Here is a 19,466-nt window from a genome sequence, read left to right as displayed (position 1 = left end):
CTATTAGCAGATTCCCAGGAGATGTAATAATGTATTACGAAATGTCGGAACAAAGAAAAGGCAAGTGTTGAAATTGGCCTGTTCCCTTAGTCCACCCTAGCTTTGATGTCTCCCCTGGTCTCCATCTGACTGTACCTTGGTCGAGTATATTTAGGCTATATATATATTATATATATATATATATATATATATATATATATATATATATATATATATATATATATATATATATATATATATATATATATATATATATATATATATATATATATATATACATATATATATATACATACATATATATATATATATATATATATATATATATATATGTACATATTTGTACATACACACATATACATATATATGTATATTTTATATATATAGGTCTATATATATATCTATACATATGTATTTTATGTATATATATACATATATACATATATATACATATATCTATATATATATCTATATACATATGTATATATATACATATATCTATATATATATTTATATATATTACATATATATATACACACACACACACACACCAGGAATAAAACAGCCAGCGTAACATTCTTTTTGTTTATTTGGCTAAATTTTCGAGACTGAGTCTTATCATCGGGCTGTAAGAATAAAAAATATATAAATTAGGAATAGACTCAGATTAAAAAAACACTTGCAGAAGTTTAAAACGTGGAATTTATATAAACCAAAAATTTTCTTGAAAAAACAGAAAATTAAATAAGAAAAATAAAATTATTAAAAATTACTAAAAAATAAACTAAGAACGTTCAAGTAGCTAATTCTGTTGGAGCTAAGAACTGAGTGACATTCGCAGTTCTCAGGAGGACGACGCGACGTCGACTCAGGCTATATATAAAACAACAGAAGAGGTCTGGCTGTTTAGCAAAGGAACAAGCTGCCTGATAGTTAATTAAAAATGCCAGGATGGAGAGTACAGTTAGTCAGCTGAAAATATGGTTTGACCCCCAAAAATTAGCTACAAAAGGTTTCTCAACTGATTATTGTAGTATCAGGTGTGCTTATTAACACATCAAAAGTCTACCAAAATCTGACCATGCAAAAGGTCTGATTTCCTAGATGGCCTCATTATTTATTTCAGCTTATATTGCAGAAGCAAACTTGCTGTCTAAACCCGTGTATTGGGGATATAGCAATCCAATGAGTTTATCTGGCTTACAGTAAATTGAAATGATTATATATACAAATAAAAAATCAATGATAGAGGAGTAAAATAGCTGTCAATTTACGAAAATCCCAAATACTCATTTCATTTTACTTTACTCACGTAAATTTGGTGTCTAAATCCCTTTTTAGGAATCTGGACATTAAAACCAACTTGTCTGAATAACAGTACATTGAAGTAATTAGATTTTTCAACATCTAAGACGGGGGATCAATAAGGCCACCAAACTTAGTGTGGTGATTACTGGCAAAATGTTATTATAAATCCTGTTTTATAAATTTCTGAAAAACCAGGTTTACAAATATTCATTGTCGCTTTCTTCTTCCTGTAAAGCTTGGTTGTGTGGATTCTCACAGTTCTCAACTTAACATTGTCCACAAGCAGGTGTGCATTATAGTTCATAGCCTTTGCAACTGCAACGCGTTTGACAGGCAGTTTTGCAATTACAGTGGACCATCTGAAAGAGGCTTTCTGGTGCAGCAGTTTTCTTGCTCATAACTGGCACGAGTACCGATTCACTTTCATCTTTGCGTTACAATGTTTTTATGAAAAAAATTGTCTCTGCCAAGTCATTTGTTACCCCAGAACGCCTCCCACCCACGAGAGTGACATGAATGTAGTGGATTGGGGATGCAAAATGGAGGACAATCAGCTCGTGCCAGTTATGAGCAAGAAAACTGCTGCACCAGAAAGCCTCCTCCAGACGGTTCACTGTAATTGCAAAACTGCCTGTCAAACGCGTTGCAGTTGCAAAGGCTATGAACTACAATGCACACCTGCTTGTGGACCATATCAAGTTGGGAAGAGTGAATATCCACACAGGCTTATCCACACAATCAAGCTTTACAGGAAGAAGAAAGCGACAATGAATATTTGTAAACCTGGTTTTTCAGAAATTTATAATACAGGATTTATAATAACATTTTACCAGTAATCACTACACTAAGTTTGGTGGCCTTATTGGTCCCCCGTCTTAGATGTTGAAAAATCTAATTACTTCAATGTACTGTTATTCAAATAAGTTGGTTGGATGTCCAGATTCCCATAAAGGGATTTAGACACTAAATTTACTTGAGTAAAGTAAACTGAAATCAGTAATTGGGATTTTCATAATTTGGTAGCTATTTTGCTCCTCCATCATTGATTTTTTATTTATATATATAATCACTTCAGTTTACTGTAAGTCAGATAGGAGTTGAAATGAATAACGATGATTTTTTTGTAGTTTGTCATCCATATTGGTCCTCCATCTTAAATTTTATAAATATGTAATCATTGTAATGTACTGTGATTTAAATAAATTTATTGGATTCCTAGATTCCCAAAACAGGGGTTTAGACAGTAAATTTACCTGTTAAATTAATTAAAATAAGTAATTATTTTTTTTTTGTTCGGCAGCCATATTGATCCTCCATATTACATTCTGTATATATGTAATTGAACCTACTTCAATATACTGTAATTCACTATATGCCCTTTGGATTCCCCATTCACCAAAACAGGTGTTCAGACACTAAACTTACTTGTATAAAATAAATCAGGATGAATAATGGAGATTTTCATAGTATGGCGGCCATATTGGTCAGCCATCTTGGATTTTGTGAGTATATAATCACTTCAATATAATGCAGATATGCTAATTGGGCTTCCAGATCCCCAAAATAATGTGTTAGGCACCAGCATCACTTACCTAGTTTGAATAATGAAGAATGACGGGTATTTTAAGGATTTAAGGGCTGTTATAGACGCCATCTTGGAAATCAGACCTTTAGCATGACATATTGTGGTAGACTTTTGATATGTTATTAACCACACCTGATACTACAATAAGAAGGTGATATACCTTTTGTAACAATTTTTTAGGGGGTAAGGTGCTTTTTTTTTTTTATAAATGCAGCCGACTAAGTAGTCATTGGGTGCTTGGGCGATAATATTAAAATCCTCATCCGAAAATGTCATACATTTTTGACAGTGATCTCTAATATTAGAAAAATCTTTTGTTTTTAACTGACATCCTGTCCGGTGACTGACTCCAAGACGACAATCAACTCTCACTTTGAGCAATCTCTTGGTGGCTCCGAGATATTTCCCAACTTTATATTTTGGGCAAGTAAAACAATAAGCCACAAGAGATCTCATCAAGTGGGAAGCTTATCCTTGTGGTAGACTAATGATCCCATGGGCTTGAGATTTTGTTCAACATAATTTAATATCCAGAGCTGGAAACGTATTGTGAATTGACCTTTGTAACATTTGCTTGAATTTATTCGAATGCGCAATAGGAATGGAGGCATACATTAACAATTTTGGGACATTATACATGGACAGACGAGGCTGACATCTGTTATTAAAAAAAGTTATTTACATATTTTTTTGTTGAATAAAAAGGACGGATAGGAATTGTTTTTGAAAAATTGAAATAAAAACTGAATTTAATCGTGAAAGCTATGCCAGATGGAAGATAACATACGCACGGCGTAACCGTGTGGTAATGCTATTTATTCTAAATCTAAAAGAGCAACTCCTATCAAATTTCGTACGTTGACCTGTAAATGTTTTTCTTTCCTAAAAACATTAATACTAAAACACTGAAGAGTTCGAATAATTAAAATATCTAAAAATGGAAGTCTGTTGTCGCGTTCGTGCTCAACTGTGAACTGGACATTGGGATGTAAGCCATTAATATGTGCTACGAAGTTTTCATCATCCTCCCTAAAACTAAATAAAGCAAAGGTGTCATCTACATTTCTTCTAGAAAAGAAAGGACGGTTTGTCAAGGGACACCCGTCGAGCAATTTTTCTTCGAGAGAGTACACGAAGGCATTATAGCCATAATGGGGCCCAAAGGGGCAGACCTCTTCCACTGTTGTATATATAGCCTAAGTTGACGACGTTCTCATGAGAACTGAGAATGTCACTCAGTTCTTTGCTCCAATAGAATTAGGTACTAAAAGTTCTTACCTTATCATTTTTTAGCAACTTTTAATAATTCAATATTTTTTTAATTTAATGTTTTTGTGTGTTTTTTTTATTTGTTAATTTGCTAGTTTTTGTAAGTCTATTCCTAATTTTCATGCTTTGTATTCTTACAGCCCTCATGATGAGACTTAGTCTAAAAAATTTGGCCAAATAAACAAATTGAATGTTAGGCTGGCTGTTTGCAGTTTTATTACTGTGTATATACAGTATATATATATGTATATATACACATATATATAGATATATATATATATATTATATATATATATATATATATATATATATATATATATATATATATATATTTATATATATATATATATATATATATATATATATATATATATATATATGTGTGTGTGTGTATATGTGTGTGTGTGTGTGTGTGTATAATGTAAACTTAATATTACTGATCTTAGATTCCTGGCAATGAAACCCATGGGATGGACAAGAGTGACACCGAAATACGGAGGGTTTAATTCGTGTTTCTCACAAGGATTCCCAGGATTCCAGGACCTTGCAATATTTATTTGTGTGCATCTTATTTCTACCGCACGCTGATCTCATTATGTCTTTGCTTGCGCGATTTTTTTCATTTATAAGGATAATGTGCTGTACCCCATAAAATATGTCTATATTGCGCTGATATACATAATATTTGACGCTGAAAGAGAGTGTTTGCTATGAATAATTGGGATGAAAAAGTGATTTCTCAGACATATTATACAATGAAGATTACCTTACTAACATGCGAGTTTCCGATAAATTCTTTTTTCATCCCATTTATTCATAGTAAACGCTATCTTTCAGCGTCAGACAATATGCATCGCTTCGTGATATTTACCAATTTATCAAATCAGTCAATTACTGAGGTATTTCTTGTTTATCTTAGGGAGTGCAAATATGAAATCATTTTGTGAGGTACAACACATTATCCATATTAATGACAAAAATCTCACAAGCAAAGATATAACGAGATTAGCGTGAGAAAAAAATAAAGTACGCACAAATGAATATTTAAAAAAATCAACAATCAGCGGAAAATGAAAGGAATACCTGCTGGGGCAAAGCTTTGTAATGACATTAATAAAAACAAGTAAAAAGTGCGCCGAAGTTTCTTCGGCATCGAGTTTTCTGAACAGCCGCTACAGCGTATAATCAAGGCCACCGAAAATCGATCTATCTTTCGGTAGTCTCGGTGTAATGCTGTATGAGCCGCGGCCCATGAAAGCTTAACCACACCACGACCCGGTGGTGGCCTGTCCTATATCGTTGCCAGACGCACGATTATGGCTAACTTTAACCTCAAATAAAATAAAAACTACTGTGGCTAGATGGCTGCAATTTGGTATGTTTGATGATTGGAGGGTGGATGATCAACATGCCAACTTGCAGCCCTCTAGCCTCAGTAGCTTTCAAGATATGAGGGCGGACAGAAAAAGTGCGGACAGACAGACAAAGCCGACACAATAATTTCCTTTTACAGAAAACTAAAATGAGGGTTAAATAATGAATGGATTGTTTTCACGAATTAAAACACTGAAATTCAGTATCATCAGAGAGAGAGAGAGAGAGAGAGAGAGAGAGAGAGAGAGAGAGAGAGAGAGAGAGATACATCAAGGAAACGGTTATCTTGGTATATTGGTAAAGGCATCCAAGGACTGTGATTAGTATTATCGTAGGAGTTAATTGCATTTTAAAATAACTTTTATAATCTTTCGCTCTTTTCAACTGCATCGGGTAATGCAGTAAGTAATTTTCATCACGTTCTATTGACTGAAATAAGAGTTGCCCACTTTTTCTCTGATATATTTGCGTGAGGCCCAGCTACTGTAATACGTGTACATGCTGCTGATTACAATATCAGCTAATATGATTAAATATTTTCACTGAGTTCTTATGCAGAGACGTGAAAATGTCAGTTTTACTGATGTGCCGTTGAAATAAGTGCAACAAAGGTTAGATGATCATGTTGGGTACAAAAGTAACAATGTTGCAGGGGAATTTCAGGAATTTCATTTACACATCCAGTGGGGTACGGACAGATTAATTAGTAATTCAGTGAACAAAATAAGATAACAAGCATGTTGCAACAATTACTTTCACTTGATTGCGGAGAAAGAAGACCCTTCTCGAAAGGTTTGTAAATCAGGGGCAGGGGCACTTCTAGCCCGCAATTCTACGCTACAATATGTATGATATGGGACATGACTCTGATCGCTTTACTGGCTTACTAGGGCATCCTTCTAAGTCCTTCAACTTGTCAGCGAATTCTCTTCTCCCACGAGCAGAGATATGGCTCTGCTTAGGTATGGGAAAGCGATGCAAAGCCGAAAGGAATCTGTTAATGAGGTGGCTGAGTACCGGCGGCCGACTGGAGATGTAAGGAGTGTCAGACACGGTCGCTAATTCTGCAGCTAATTCATTCAGGTAGCCATTACCACCTCATCATCGATCTCTTGCAGAGGTTTATGGCCAGTGGGCAGGAAGGAGTCCGGTTCGAGCTGATGATGTTGGAGTGTGCGTTAGTGTCTGCTGGAGAAATCTGCTAAGCAGTCGCCATCACCAACACAGGTGGGGTCCGACAACAGCTGAATAAGGAGATGCTTTTGAAAGCTAAAAGCACAAACAAATACGCTTGAGTTTTTCGGTCTTCTTGGAAACTATAATTATGTCCTCGTCCTGTGGTGGGGCTATGATCGACTACGTCCCTGTTGGGTAACCCGCGTCACGGGCCGTGACTTTGCCGCAATGAATATGATTCCGCATCAAAAATGTCGGAGAGGCTGCGGCGCCTTCCTGTCTGTTGGAGTTTGGTTGTCCTGTTATCGTGGTGGGTGCCTCCAGAGCCAATCCTTTACGTCTTGTTGCACTTGCCTTCTCTGTTGCCATCATTTGCTGTAGAAAACGATTCTTTAACGACTGAGGTAGAGAGAGAGATTCTGTAACCGTTTAGGACTCAGCCTTTCAAGATAGGGACGAGTTTATTCGAAAAGATAAAAATCACGTTTAACAAATTAGAAGCAAACATGTAAAAGAAAATTAAATATAAAATGCAACAAAACAGAAAATAATACCAAGGACACATTTATTGTTGACTTGCTAAGCATACAGATTAGACCCTTTGATACACAGGCATCTTGTTTATAATTGAACAAAGTCGAGACGGAAAAGTAATGTTATTGAAATCTCCATTGTTTATTCTAGATGTCATAATAACCAATTACACTCGTGTTCGTGTTTCAGAAGATATGAGAAAAACATGATATTGTATTCGTAATTGGTGGTGAAATACAATCAGACTTGAAATAGAGATGAAATATCATGTAATGCCTTTCAGCAATTCACACGAGTATTCTTATTGAAAGTAATCACTCCAAAGCTATTCGGTTTGCACGATGCATACAACAACTGCAGTAACTAAAATTTACTGACATAATTGTCCCAGAAGGCTTTTTCTCTAACACTCTCTAACCGATGTATAAAGTCCTGATTAATTCAAGTGCTTGACTTTTTATATTCTCGTTACTTGTAGCTTGAATGATTAATATATATATATATATATATATATATATATATATATATATATATATATATATATATATATATATATATATATATATATATATACATTTTATATATCTGTGTGTGTGTGTGTGTGTGTGTTAGACGGTGTGCGAGCACATAAAGCACCACACCAAAAGAGAGCACGAATACCTTCTTTATTGTTCCCAAAAATGAACAAATAATTAAACATGAAATAACTTTGAAAAAATTTAAACAAACGAAAATTATAAGAAAATCACTAAAAATTTTCACTAGGAAACAAAGACAATAATGCCAACAGAGTGTCATAACGATGGAAAAATAAAAAATGAGACAAGATAAAAGCATCAGGTTGGCTGCAATATATAAGAATAATTTTATATTTTGAATCATTTGAAAAATTATTATTTTCCTATTCAAGGAGTCTACTTACGAAAAAAAAAATTGTCACCATCTTTGTTTGGCCCAAGTTATTTTTAAGTGGCTTAAAAAAAATTACCTTCGAAAAACAATATTCCGATTATCTCGTTCGAGCACGCTTCTCCGATGTTTATAGACGTCCTTGAACAAAAATCGGTCGAACCCTTACAAAAAAAACCCTGATTGATACTAGCAGCTGGAGGGAAAAAAAAGTACTTTAAGTAGAATGTTGAGGTGAACGGTTTTAAAATCTTTACTGAAGCAACTGTATTTTGCAAGTGTTTTGCAAGAGATGAAAATCCGGAACCCTCATGGTTTCTTGTAGCGTATGTACAATATATATAAATTTTATGTATATATTTTACAAACAAATATTATATATAGTGTGTCTGTGATGGGATTATTCCCAACTGTATCAAAAATAGCTGTTATATAATATATATATGTATAGTAAACTTGTATATATATATATATATATGGAATATTTATAAACAGAAATTTTGTGTGTCTATCAAACCCAACTGTAGCTCAAAATAGCTGATCTGGCTTAGATATATAGATGATATTTATATTACTTTATATGCGATAATATATATATATATAAATTTTAAAAATATATTTTTAATACAGACAGTATATATATTATATTATATTATAAATATACATATATACATATTTATATACATTGTACATACATATATACAGTACAAACGTTATCAAAACAGAATGAGAAAAGCTTCAGTAAAGATTTAAAAATCGTTCACCTCAGCATTCTATTAAAGTACTTTTTTCCCTCCAGCTGAGTATCAATCAGGTTTTTTGAGGGTTCGACAGAATTTTGTTCAAAGAGTCTATAAAACAGAAGCGTGCTCGAACGAGATAATGCATTGTTTGTCGAAGGAAATTTTTTCATCACTTTAAAAAAACCCACAATTTGTTTTTGCATAAGTAGACTCCTTTTAGGAAAATAAAAATTTTTCAAATTTTCAGTATATAAAATTATTCTTATATACCGAACGATGCTTTTATCTTGTCTCATTTTTTATTTTCACTGTTAAAGACACTGTTCATTATTGTGTTTGGGTGAAAATTTTTAGTGATTTTCTTGATTTTTGTTTATTTAAATTTTTCAAAGGTTATTTCATGGAATCGTTTTTGGGAATCAAATGTTGGTCACACACCCACTAACATTATATATATATATATATATATATATATATATATATATATATATATATATATATATATATATATATATATATTATAAATATATATATATATATATATATATATATATATATATATATATAAAGAATTCAATACAATCTGCCAACAGGCCCATAAAACACTATTTGAACGTTGCAACCCACACTTCACACATTATCGATGAAAGGTATATAACAAAACATATGCAGGTGTGGGAATTAAAATGCAGGTGACCGTTTCTCAAGAAGAAGGAAAATAAACAATTCCCAGTGGTTTTTGGCCTCATTAACTCCTGTCCCACTCACAACAGACAAATAGATTTTAACAACAAAATAAAGCTTCCGTATGACGAAAACATCCAAAAAGCCACAGAACAACTCAGGTCTAACAATCCTTTTATCTTCCATTATCCCAAATCCGTCGGGAGCTCGCTCATTAACGTATACTTAAATAAAAAGGGGAAGAAGCTGGAGTTTACAAGATACCGTGCAACATTTGTAATGAGATTTACATGGAAGAGACGGGCAGGCCCCTCTCGCAAAGATTAACAGAGCACAAAAGGTCAGTATGGTATGCTTCGGAGAGTTCAGGGATTTTTCTACACATCAGGGATAGAGGGCATTCTAAAAATTGGAGCGGGGCGGAGCTGGTTTTCAAAAGTAGCTGTCCTTACAAAAGAAAGATGCTGGAATCTGCCGTCATCAATCAAACCAACAATATGAACTTAACTTGCCGGGAGGAGTTTGGAAAGCAGATGAAATCGACAGTTTAATCCTTAAACCTCTTCTCAAACAGGTGCTCCAGGAACCACGATCACCAGACGAATCGCAAAAAAGGAGTTAATGAGGCCAAAAACCACTAGGGAATTGTTTATTTTCCCTTCTTGAGAAACGATCACCTGCATACCACCGGAGACTTAATGTCACACCTACATATGCTTTGTATATATACTCCTGTAACATTTCATCTGTCCATGTTTTACCAGTGAACAGGGACACAGAAGGAAGTGCTCGAAATATATGGTTGCAACGTTCAAATAGTGTTTTATGGACCTTTTTTATTCATATTACACTGTGGTATTACAGAAAAGACATTCATATATATATATATATATATATATATATATATATATATATATATATATATATATATATATATATATAAAGTATGTTTATGCATATATGTTATATTCATATTACTGTATATATGTATATATATATATATATATATATATATATATATATATATATATATATATATACATATACATACATATAAACTGACGCAGAATGAAGCTTTCGCTAAGTAACGAGGGAAGGGATCAATGGAATAAAAAAAAAAGTTCGCAAAGCTATGGGCTTCGGCCGTTCTGTCACCTAGCGCTTAGTTTTAACAGTGAGTGCTGTACCAGCTACAAAAGAAGGAATCCTCATCAATATTTTGATTATTTTTTACTGACTGGTTTGTATGAAAGTTGCTTTACGGATTTCAGCCTCATTAACAATCATTAACTCCTATAATAATTTTTATTCATGCAATATCTTCCGTCACTGTGAATGGATCATAACATAATATTAGTATCGTTGCTCTTTCTTTTTATACATCGGAGGCATGGGATACAATCTGGGTAAAAGAAGGGTGCTTGATAATGTCTTGCAATATTTAATACTACAAAATGAAAACTTTAACAAGTCTAGTAAATTTTACAAACGACAAAAAATAATTAATAAAAGGTTTCATACTGTCCCCTCAGTTGATTGTATAAACTATCAAGAAATACTCAGTGATGCCCATTATTACAAGGATACCAAAAACATCTTCAAGAATTACTTCTTACTAGCACTGATAACGAAGAAGAAAAAAGGCAACCATTATTATAACAAGATTAACAGAATGGTTATTTTGTCCGGTTAGAGTCAATCGCCTATTATAGGTTACAATTAATTCTCAGGTATCAAACTTCTCATAATGAATATACTTATTTCAATAATTATAACGTTATACCAGTACATTTCAACTACAAGCAATAGGGCTAGGGAAATAACACGACTGGTGCTACCCTGTGTATACCTTACAAAAGACATTTCGAGAAATAATAAAGTTTAGACTCACAGAATACACTATTAACACCTCAGTTAACAAGTACACTGACTTATCCACTGCCGCAGTTCATAAGGCTCAGCACGAGAATTGCCTATCGCACTGTGGAACATAAACGGAATTCTACCGTTTTTACAGCCTGATAATTATAACTTTCAACAGCGCTTAGTTGCTGCGTCCACGGCATACAATAATTCATTCAATTACCTGATGATTCAATTTGGGTGCAGGAATTATTTATATAACTCTACTGACTACAAGAGAAATAAACGTACATGTGTGGCACTTATAATTTCCCTTATGATTACTTTGCGTTCTGTAGTACCAAGTAAGTTTTATAGAGCAGTTACTGTACTACTGCAGTCACAGTGCCGGGAATGAGGCGACTTTCAAAAATGATTCACTGCATCATGTGGAATATTTAATTTCTCTACCATTCGTGATTCTCCAGAATCACGAATTAATCCATTCACTGAGAACAATTCCACCATTACCAGTACGCATAAGCAGACAAGGGGTGGGGAGGGGGGTGTGCACCCACTCAGTTCCATAACGAAAGGCTCCCAGTGTTTAGAGATAATTCCACCTTTACAAACAGACAAATTATTGGCCAAACAAAGGAACTCAACGAACTACTCGTTCTGGAAAGCTTTAAACACCAACTTACGAGTTCCACCTTTGAACCATTCCTCTGATGTCCAGTTGTTTTCAGCCTAAATTTAGGTCATTCTTTGTGTGTCTTGGTGTTTTTTATTTTTAGTATGCTTTTATCTTGCATGCTGAAAGATTGGTCGTGTCTTGTTAATGCTTTCAAGTGTATTTTCATGAAGCGCATAACTGTTCGTTTTTATTATACATGTATTGGTATTTGTTGACAATTATGTCGAAATATCTGAATTTTTTTCATTAGTTGTGATTTTTCGGTTTTGTGTACATTTAATCTCGAAATTCTAATCAAGTATGAGTGCAAGTTAAATCTGTGAGTTGCGATTTTATTGTTAAATTGTGCTTATATTTTAGTAACCTTATCAACTATAGAATCTTATAATCACCTCTGATGTTATATTTACTTATGTTTTGATTTGTTGAATATCCTTGAAGTGTGACGATGTTGTCAGGAAACTTAAGAACAAAATCAATCTGAAGGTCATCGTATTCATGCTCGTGCCCGCTTGATTTTGCGTATGTATATATATATATACATACATATATATATATATATATATATATATATATATATATATATATATATATATATTTTATATAATATATATATTATATATATTATAATATATACATACATATATATTATATATAATATATATGTATAAGTATACACACACACACACATATATATATATATATATATATATATATATATATATATATATATATATATATATATATATATATATATATGAACACTTGATTCACAGAAATAAATTTCTGACTCAAACGAAAAGCCAAGACGCTACCAAACTGAGTCACACAAGTCATAAAAGAAGTTGGAACCTAAGTAATTCTGTACATGAGGTTTTTCTAGGAAGGCGGCCGCCTAACGTACCAATGAATTTTACCCAGCTTCCAACCCACCAGTGAGTTCATTGGTAGCATTTTCATTCGAATTAGCTGTTCAGAGTGAACATGATGGAACTAAGGAACACATGAGCAAGTGTTTCATCGACTGGACACATGTTTCCCAGAAACAAATTTCTGACTCACATCGGGATCGAACCCTAGTCTCTCAAATGAAACACGTGCTCTTGTGTTCATTGGTTCCATCATATTCATGCTTAAGGGGTAATTCGAATGAAATGCTACCAAATGACTCACTGGTGGGTCAGGAAGTTGCCCAAGGAAAACCTCAGGTACAGAAGTACTTAGGTTCCAAATTTTTTCATGACTTGTGTAGGTCAATTGGTAGAGCCCAGGCCCTTCATTTGAGAGACTGGGGTTCAGTCCTGATGTGAGTCCAAATTTATATATATATATATATATATATATATATATATATATATATATATATATATATATATTGTATATATTGTCAAATACAAGGACCCCATAAAAAAGCCAAAATGTGGAAAATGAAGGCTATATTTCAGAGACCAAACTGTCTCTCTCCTCACTCGAATAGCGGATGAGAAAAAGTTACAGAAAACCGGTATTTATACCTTCTCATAGGTCAGCCGTTACGTCACTCCAGTTGACAATTTCTCTTTAATCTTCTTAATCGCTGTTTGGAGGAAGATTTTATCTATAATATCTGAATACCAGGCACCTCTTGAGAGATTCATTGTATTTCTTTGTTTAACCAAGGCTGATTCCACCATCTGAGCTCTGTTGTCCGTACCTAACTGAAAGTTTATGCTGTATTAATCTCTGGGGGAGTGATTTGCCTGTAAAGCCGATACAAGATTGGTCATAATCAAGCCAAGGGATTTCGTAAATTCCCTGCGTCTTTGGGTACTGGCTTTTGTTGGACGTTAATCAGGGATTTGGCTAAGGTATTTGGGTAGAGGGTTAGTTTCCAAGAGTCTGTGTCAACATCTTAATCCTGTCCAGGTGTGGCATTTTTATTCTATTGTTGGGCGTCTCTCTGGCCTTGTTTTAGGGAAACGGTAGAAAATAGTGTTTGCTCTGTGGAACGATTTCTCAGTTAAATGTTCAGGGTACTTTAAAGATGACAGCTGCTGACAATTTTGTTCAATTTCCATTTCCAGGAGATCCGGGGAGCAAATCCGTAAGGCTCTTAAGAATAAATTGCTGGCTACGTCAATCTTGATAGAGATGTCATGATAGCTATAAAAATGGATGTATGACAGAGAGAAAGTTGGGCAGAGAGAAAGTTGGTTTTCTGTATATGGTAAATTTGTATTCTGTCGTGTCTCTAATTATCAAAACGTCAAGAAATGGAATTTTGTTGTCTGTTTCCCATTCAACTTTAAATTTGATGCTACGCACTAATGCATTTAATTTTGAAAGAAACTCACTGAAATTGCCCCACTTATTATCCTAAAATTCCTTTCTTGACGTTTTAATAATTAGAGACACGACCTTAATAAGAAATACCCCGTCTCCCGTAGATTCATGAAAGCCATCCGCTCGCTACAAAAATTAGATTTTGTAATAAGTAGATCCGACAAAGACGGCAAAATCGTGATTATGGACAAAGACTTTTACCTCGACAAAATCAACCAGCTCCTTAGTGACACTAACACTTATGACAAATTAATGAAAAATCCCCTCCAAAACGTCCCCACAGAATTTTTTAGAAAAGTGACAATAATTGGCAAAGACAAAAAGAGCATTGAACTACTGGAGAAATTTAGTCATTAACCCAAAACTACCTTACTTTTGTGGCCTTCCCAAAACTCATAAAGATAATCTTCCATTCAGACCTATCATCTCATGTGCCGGAGCTTTTAATTGATAAAATTTCTAAGTGGTTAGCCGGCCTCCTTTCCACTTTCTTAGGCCCATTTTCTCCCAGTCACATTAAACATTCTGAAAATTTCTGTCACAAATTCAAAGAAGCACATACCACTTCACAACATACAATTTTAAGTTTAGAGGTAGATTCCCTATTCACAAAAGTACCCGTACAGGATGTTCTACAGTTTTTGAAGGAAAAATAGCCCCCTATTCAGATCATTTCCCACTAGCCCTAAGATAAAATAATAAAGTTAGATGAATTATGTGTATCAAATAACATCTTTTCATTCGGGGAGTCATTCTATAAACAAAAATTCGGGTGCAGCATGGGCAGCCCTTTAAGTCCTGTTTTAGCCAATCTATAAATGGAACATTTTGAAACTGTAATAATAAATGCAATAAAACCTAAAGATATGCTATGGATGAGATATGTAGAAGATACCTTAACATTTTGGGATAATAAGTTGGGCAATTTCAATTAATTTCTTTCAAAATTAAATGCGTTAGTGCCTAGCATCAAATTTAAAGTTGAATGGGAAGCAGACAACAAAATTCCTTTTCTTGACATTTTAAAAATTAGAGACACGACAGAATACAAATTTACAATATACAGAAAACCAACTTTCTCTGTCATATATCCATTTTTATAGCTTTCACGACATCTCTATCAAGACTGGCGTAGCCAGCAATTTATTCTTAAGGGCCTTACGAATTTGCTCCCCGGATTTCCTGGAAAAGGAAATTGAACAAATCCGTAAGCAGTTCTCATCTTTAAAGTACCCTGACCATTTAATTGAGAAACCGATCCACAAAGCAAACACCATTTTCTACCACCCTCTAAAACAAGACCAGAGAGACGCCCAACAATAAAATAAAAATCCCACACCTGGACAGGATTAAGATGTTGACACAGACACTTGGAAACTCTAACCCTTTTGCTTTTACCTACCCAAATACCTTAGCCAAATCCCTGATTAACGTCCAACAAAAGCCAGTCCCCAAAGACACATGAGTTTATGAAATCCCTTGCCTTGATTGTGACCAATCTTAAATTGGCTTTACAGGCAAATCACTCCCCCAAGGGATTAATACAGCATAAACATTCAGTTAGGTATGGACAACAGAGCTCAGCTATTTTTAACCACATAAATAACCATAATCACAGAATATGTCTGTATAATTTACAGCAGCAATTGTCGGTTCAAAAGCCAGATGGTGGAATCAGCTTTGATTAAACAAAGAAATGCTATGAATCTCTCAAGAGGCGCCTGGGATTCAGATATTGTAGATAAAATCTTCCTCCAACCAACGATTAAGAAAATTAAAGAGAAATTGTCAACTGGAGTGACGTAACGGCTGACCTATGAGAAGGTATAAATACCGCTTTTCTGTAACTTTTTCTCATTCACTATTTGCCTGAGGAGAGACAGTTTGGTCTCTGAAATATAGCCTTCATTTTCCACATTTTGGCGTTTTTATGGGCTCCTTATATTTGATGGAATTAATTCTGTTTTAACAGAAAATAGTTCAGTCATATATACTGTGTGTATATATATATATATATATATATATATATATATATATATATATATATATATATACATATACATATACAGTATATATATACAGTATATATACATATACATATATATATATATATATATATATATATATATATATATATATATATTTACATATATACACATACATATACATATACATATATATATATACAAACATTTATATATATATATAATATATATACTTATATATACTGTATATATGGTATATATACAAATACATTTATATACATATATATATATATATATAATATATATATATATATATATATATATATATATATATATATATATATATATATATATATATATATATATATAATATATATAATTTAAATAAAGGCAATTGCCATAAAGGGAAAAATGAAACAACGGAGTGGTTGCTAGGCCTTCCGACTCACGGTCCTTTACTTAGCAGACTGATGAGAAATATAAAAATAAGTTTACAAGAAAGCTTGTATAATTGACTCCTCCCTGCTTCCGAGCTGTTGGGCCTAATCTTTTGTAAAACCTCTCAGATATTTACCTTTGTTTTGGTAGGTCCACTAATTCTTCAACTGCATTGGATTCCAGGTACGTCTGTTCCTTTATAATCCCCATCCTCAGGGATATTTATATGTCATCTGTCAATTACACGAGCTTTCTTGTAAACTTATTCTTATATTTCTCATCAGCCTGCCAAGTAAAGAACCGCGAGTCGAAAGGCCTAGCAACCACTCCGTTGTTTCACTTTTTTCCTTCGTGGCAATTACCTTTATTCACACATTCATCACGTTCCATATTTTCGTGATTCATCATACATATATATATTTATAAAATCAAATACGAATTATATTTTGGGTATACTCATAGAAACGTACTTGATTAATTGGAATGAGTATACATTTATGAATAACCTGTCAAGAGTGACTTGAGTTCATGCTATGAAGAGCATAGTTCTGATTTCTATCCTTGTACCTCGTTTAGCTCCGCCAGATAGCGTCAGCGTGATCGTCCACAAGAAAGATGAACCCAGCATACGCGTGACCAATGTTGTGGGACCCTGCCTAGAAGGAGATATTCTCCAGCTCACCTGTATTGCTCATGGAGGTAAGTCTGGCATTACCAAATTTGTGGTAGCTAATTTGTGCACGATTCTCTTTTATCTTCATCCCCGTAGGGGAGTAGTGCCATCGGTGCACCTCACGTGGTGCACTGTAGGGATTACTTAAGGGTATTAGCAGCGTCCCTTCGACCCCTAGCTGCAACCTCTTTCATTCCTTTTACTATACCTCCGTTCATATTCTTTTTCTTCCATCTGACTCTCCACCTTCTATTAATTGTTTTATAGTGCAACTGCGAGATTTTCCTCCTGTTACACGTTTCAAACCTTGTTATTGTCAAGTTCCGTTTCAGCGCTGAATGGCCCCATAGGTCCCAGAGGTTGGTCTTTGGCCTAAATCCTATGTTCTATCTATCTTTTATCTTCATTTCAGTAATTACAGTCTTTTGTATGAAGGAAAGATTATAACCAACAGTTTTAAACACATTCACAAAATTATGTTTTCCGTAATTCTGGGAGCCTTATCACGGCAGACAATAGAGTTGTATACCGTATATATATATACCAACGGTGGTATTATTAACAGAAAATATAACATCAAATAAAAATTTATGTTCTTCGATGTACGTCAATATAGAAAATGTAGATAAAACGCCAGTTTTCCTCTTTTAGCTTAATATTTCTACAAGTTGTGAATTTTCAACATACAGGGTAAAGAACATAAATATTTCTCCTTACTGGTATTCAGTAGTAGCAAGACTTTTTATGATTGGCATCATCTTTTCTCATTAAATGAGGGATTATTAGTCTCGTTCACGTTACTGTAGCTATAAAGAAGGACGGTGTGGTTATGTGATTGGTAAAAACCCGATGATTCTCAGGAGAGTTTCCTTCTGGGAAATTAATTTTTATAAACGATATCATCCATCTAACTTTACAATGAAGACAAGAGTAGGATTTTCCTGGATGGCATTTCTTAATTCTTATTACATTTTTCATCTTGGGTACTAATCTTCATGGTAGATGGATTATTTCCCCATTAAGATCCAAGTTTCGAATCATGACTGACCGTAAGCCAAGAAGGTGAGCATTCGATAGATTCCTTGGATAATGCATGTTCTTAACATACTCGTTTTCTGTACAAGAAACTTTATACAAATCCCCGTATCCGCCTACTACAATTTATTCTATTCATTCTTTTTCAGAGAGATATATATCGAGTAATAAAAAATTAAAACCTCAAATACGAGCCTTATAATTTTATGTTTCCTAGTTTGAATGATAATACAGATGGGTAATTCGTTTTTGTTTCCTGTCTAGAAAGGTAACATTTACATTTGATGTTTGACTCGTGACCCAATAGAATAGTCCCACTTCGGTAATCAAAATGTATCTCGACTATTTCTTGTAGATTAGTTTCATGGATTTTTAACAATGTGTAAACTGTGTTTTTATCATGATTACCTCGAACAAAATAGTTATTTTGGTCTGTCTGTACCATCAGAAATTGACCTGTCTCCTTATCCTGATACATTTATTGAACTAAATTGTTGAGCCTGTGTTGATCATTTTTTAGAACAATCTTGTTTCTTGAGAGGAAAAAGATCTAAAGTTACTGACAGCATCTAATTATGTTTTCTTAATCACACGAGATCATGACATATTTTGGAAACGTTTCATTTCACGAATATTTTGCCTAACAATTTCTTTTCTGAACTGTAGTGCTATTCCTATCCTCATAGGCGCCAAAACTCACAAGGTTTCACTACCCGAACAGTAAGTAAGCTCACTGATCAACAGGACACACCAGAAGCCTAGTTGAGATGGGGAAGAATCAGTTGTAACACAAACGCTTGGGCAGTCCCTGTTCTGAGCATTAAAGCTGCCACATGTAACCAACGATGAGGCCTGTTAAAGTGTTGTGCAGAACACTCCTAATCTACCAGAT

The 19,466-nt window shown here is 33.8% G+C and overlaps 1 protein-coding gene across 1 annotated transcript in view; it reads left to right on the top strand.

Annotated features, from left to right (window-relative positions):
* The window catches only part of LOC136854649 (nephrin-like), a 191,467-nt gene that overhangs the window by 91,715 nt on the left and 80,286 nt on the right, over nt 1-19,466 (top strand). Inside the window, exon 5 of the mRNA XM_067131213.1 lies at nt 17,443-17,565. Within this exon, the coding sequence (XP_066987314.1) occupies nt 17,443-17,565 (123 nt within the window). The remainder of the gene's footprint in view (nt 1-17,442; nt 17,566-19,466) is intronic.

Source organism: Macrobrachium rosenbergii, chromosome 29 (genome assembly GCF_040412425.1).
Source record: "Macrobrachium rosenbergii isolate ZJJX-2024 chromosome 29, ASM4041242v1, whole genome shotgun sequence".
NCBI lineage: Eukaryota > Metazoa > Arthropoda > Malacostraca > Decapoda > Palaemonidae > Macrobrachium > Macrobrachium rosenbergii.
Note: the sequence above shows the minus strand (reverse complement) of the source record. Positions and strands in the feature narration are given on the sequence as shown.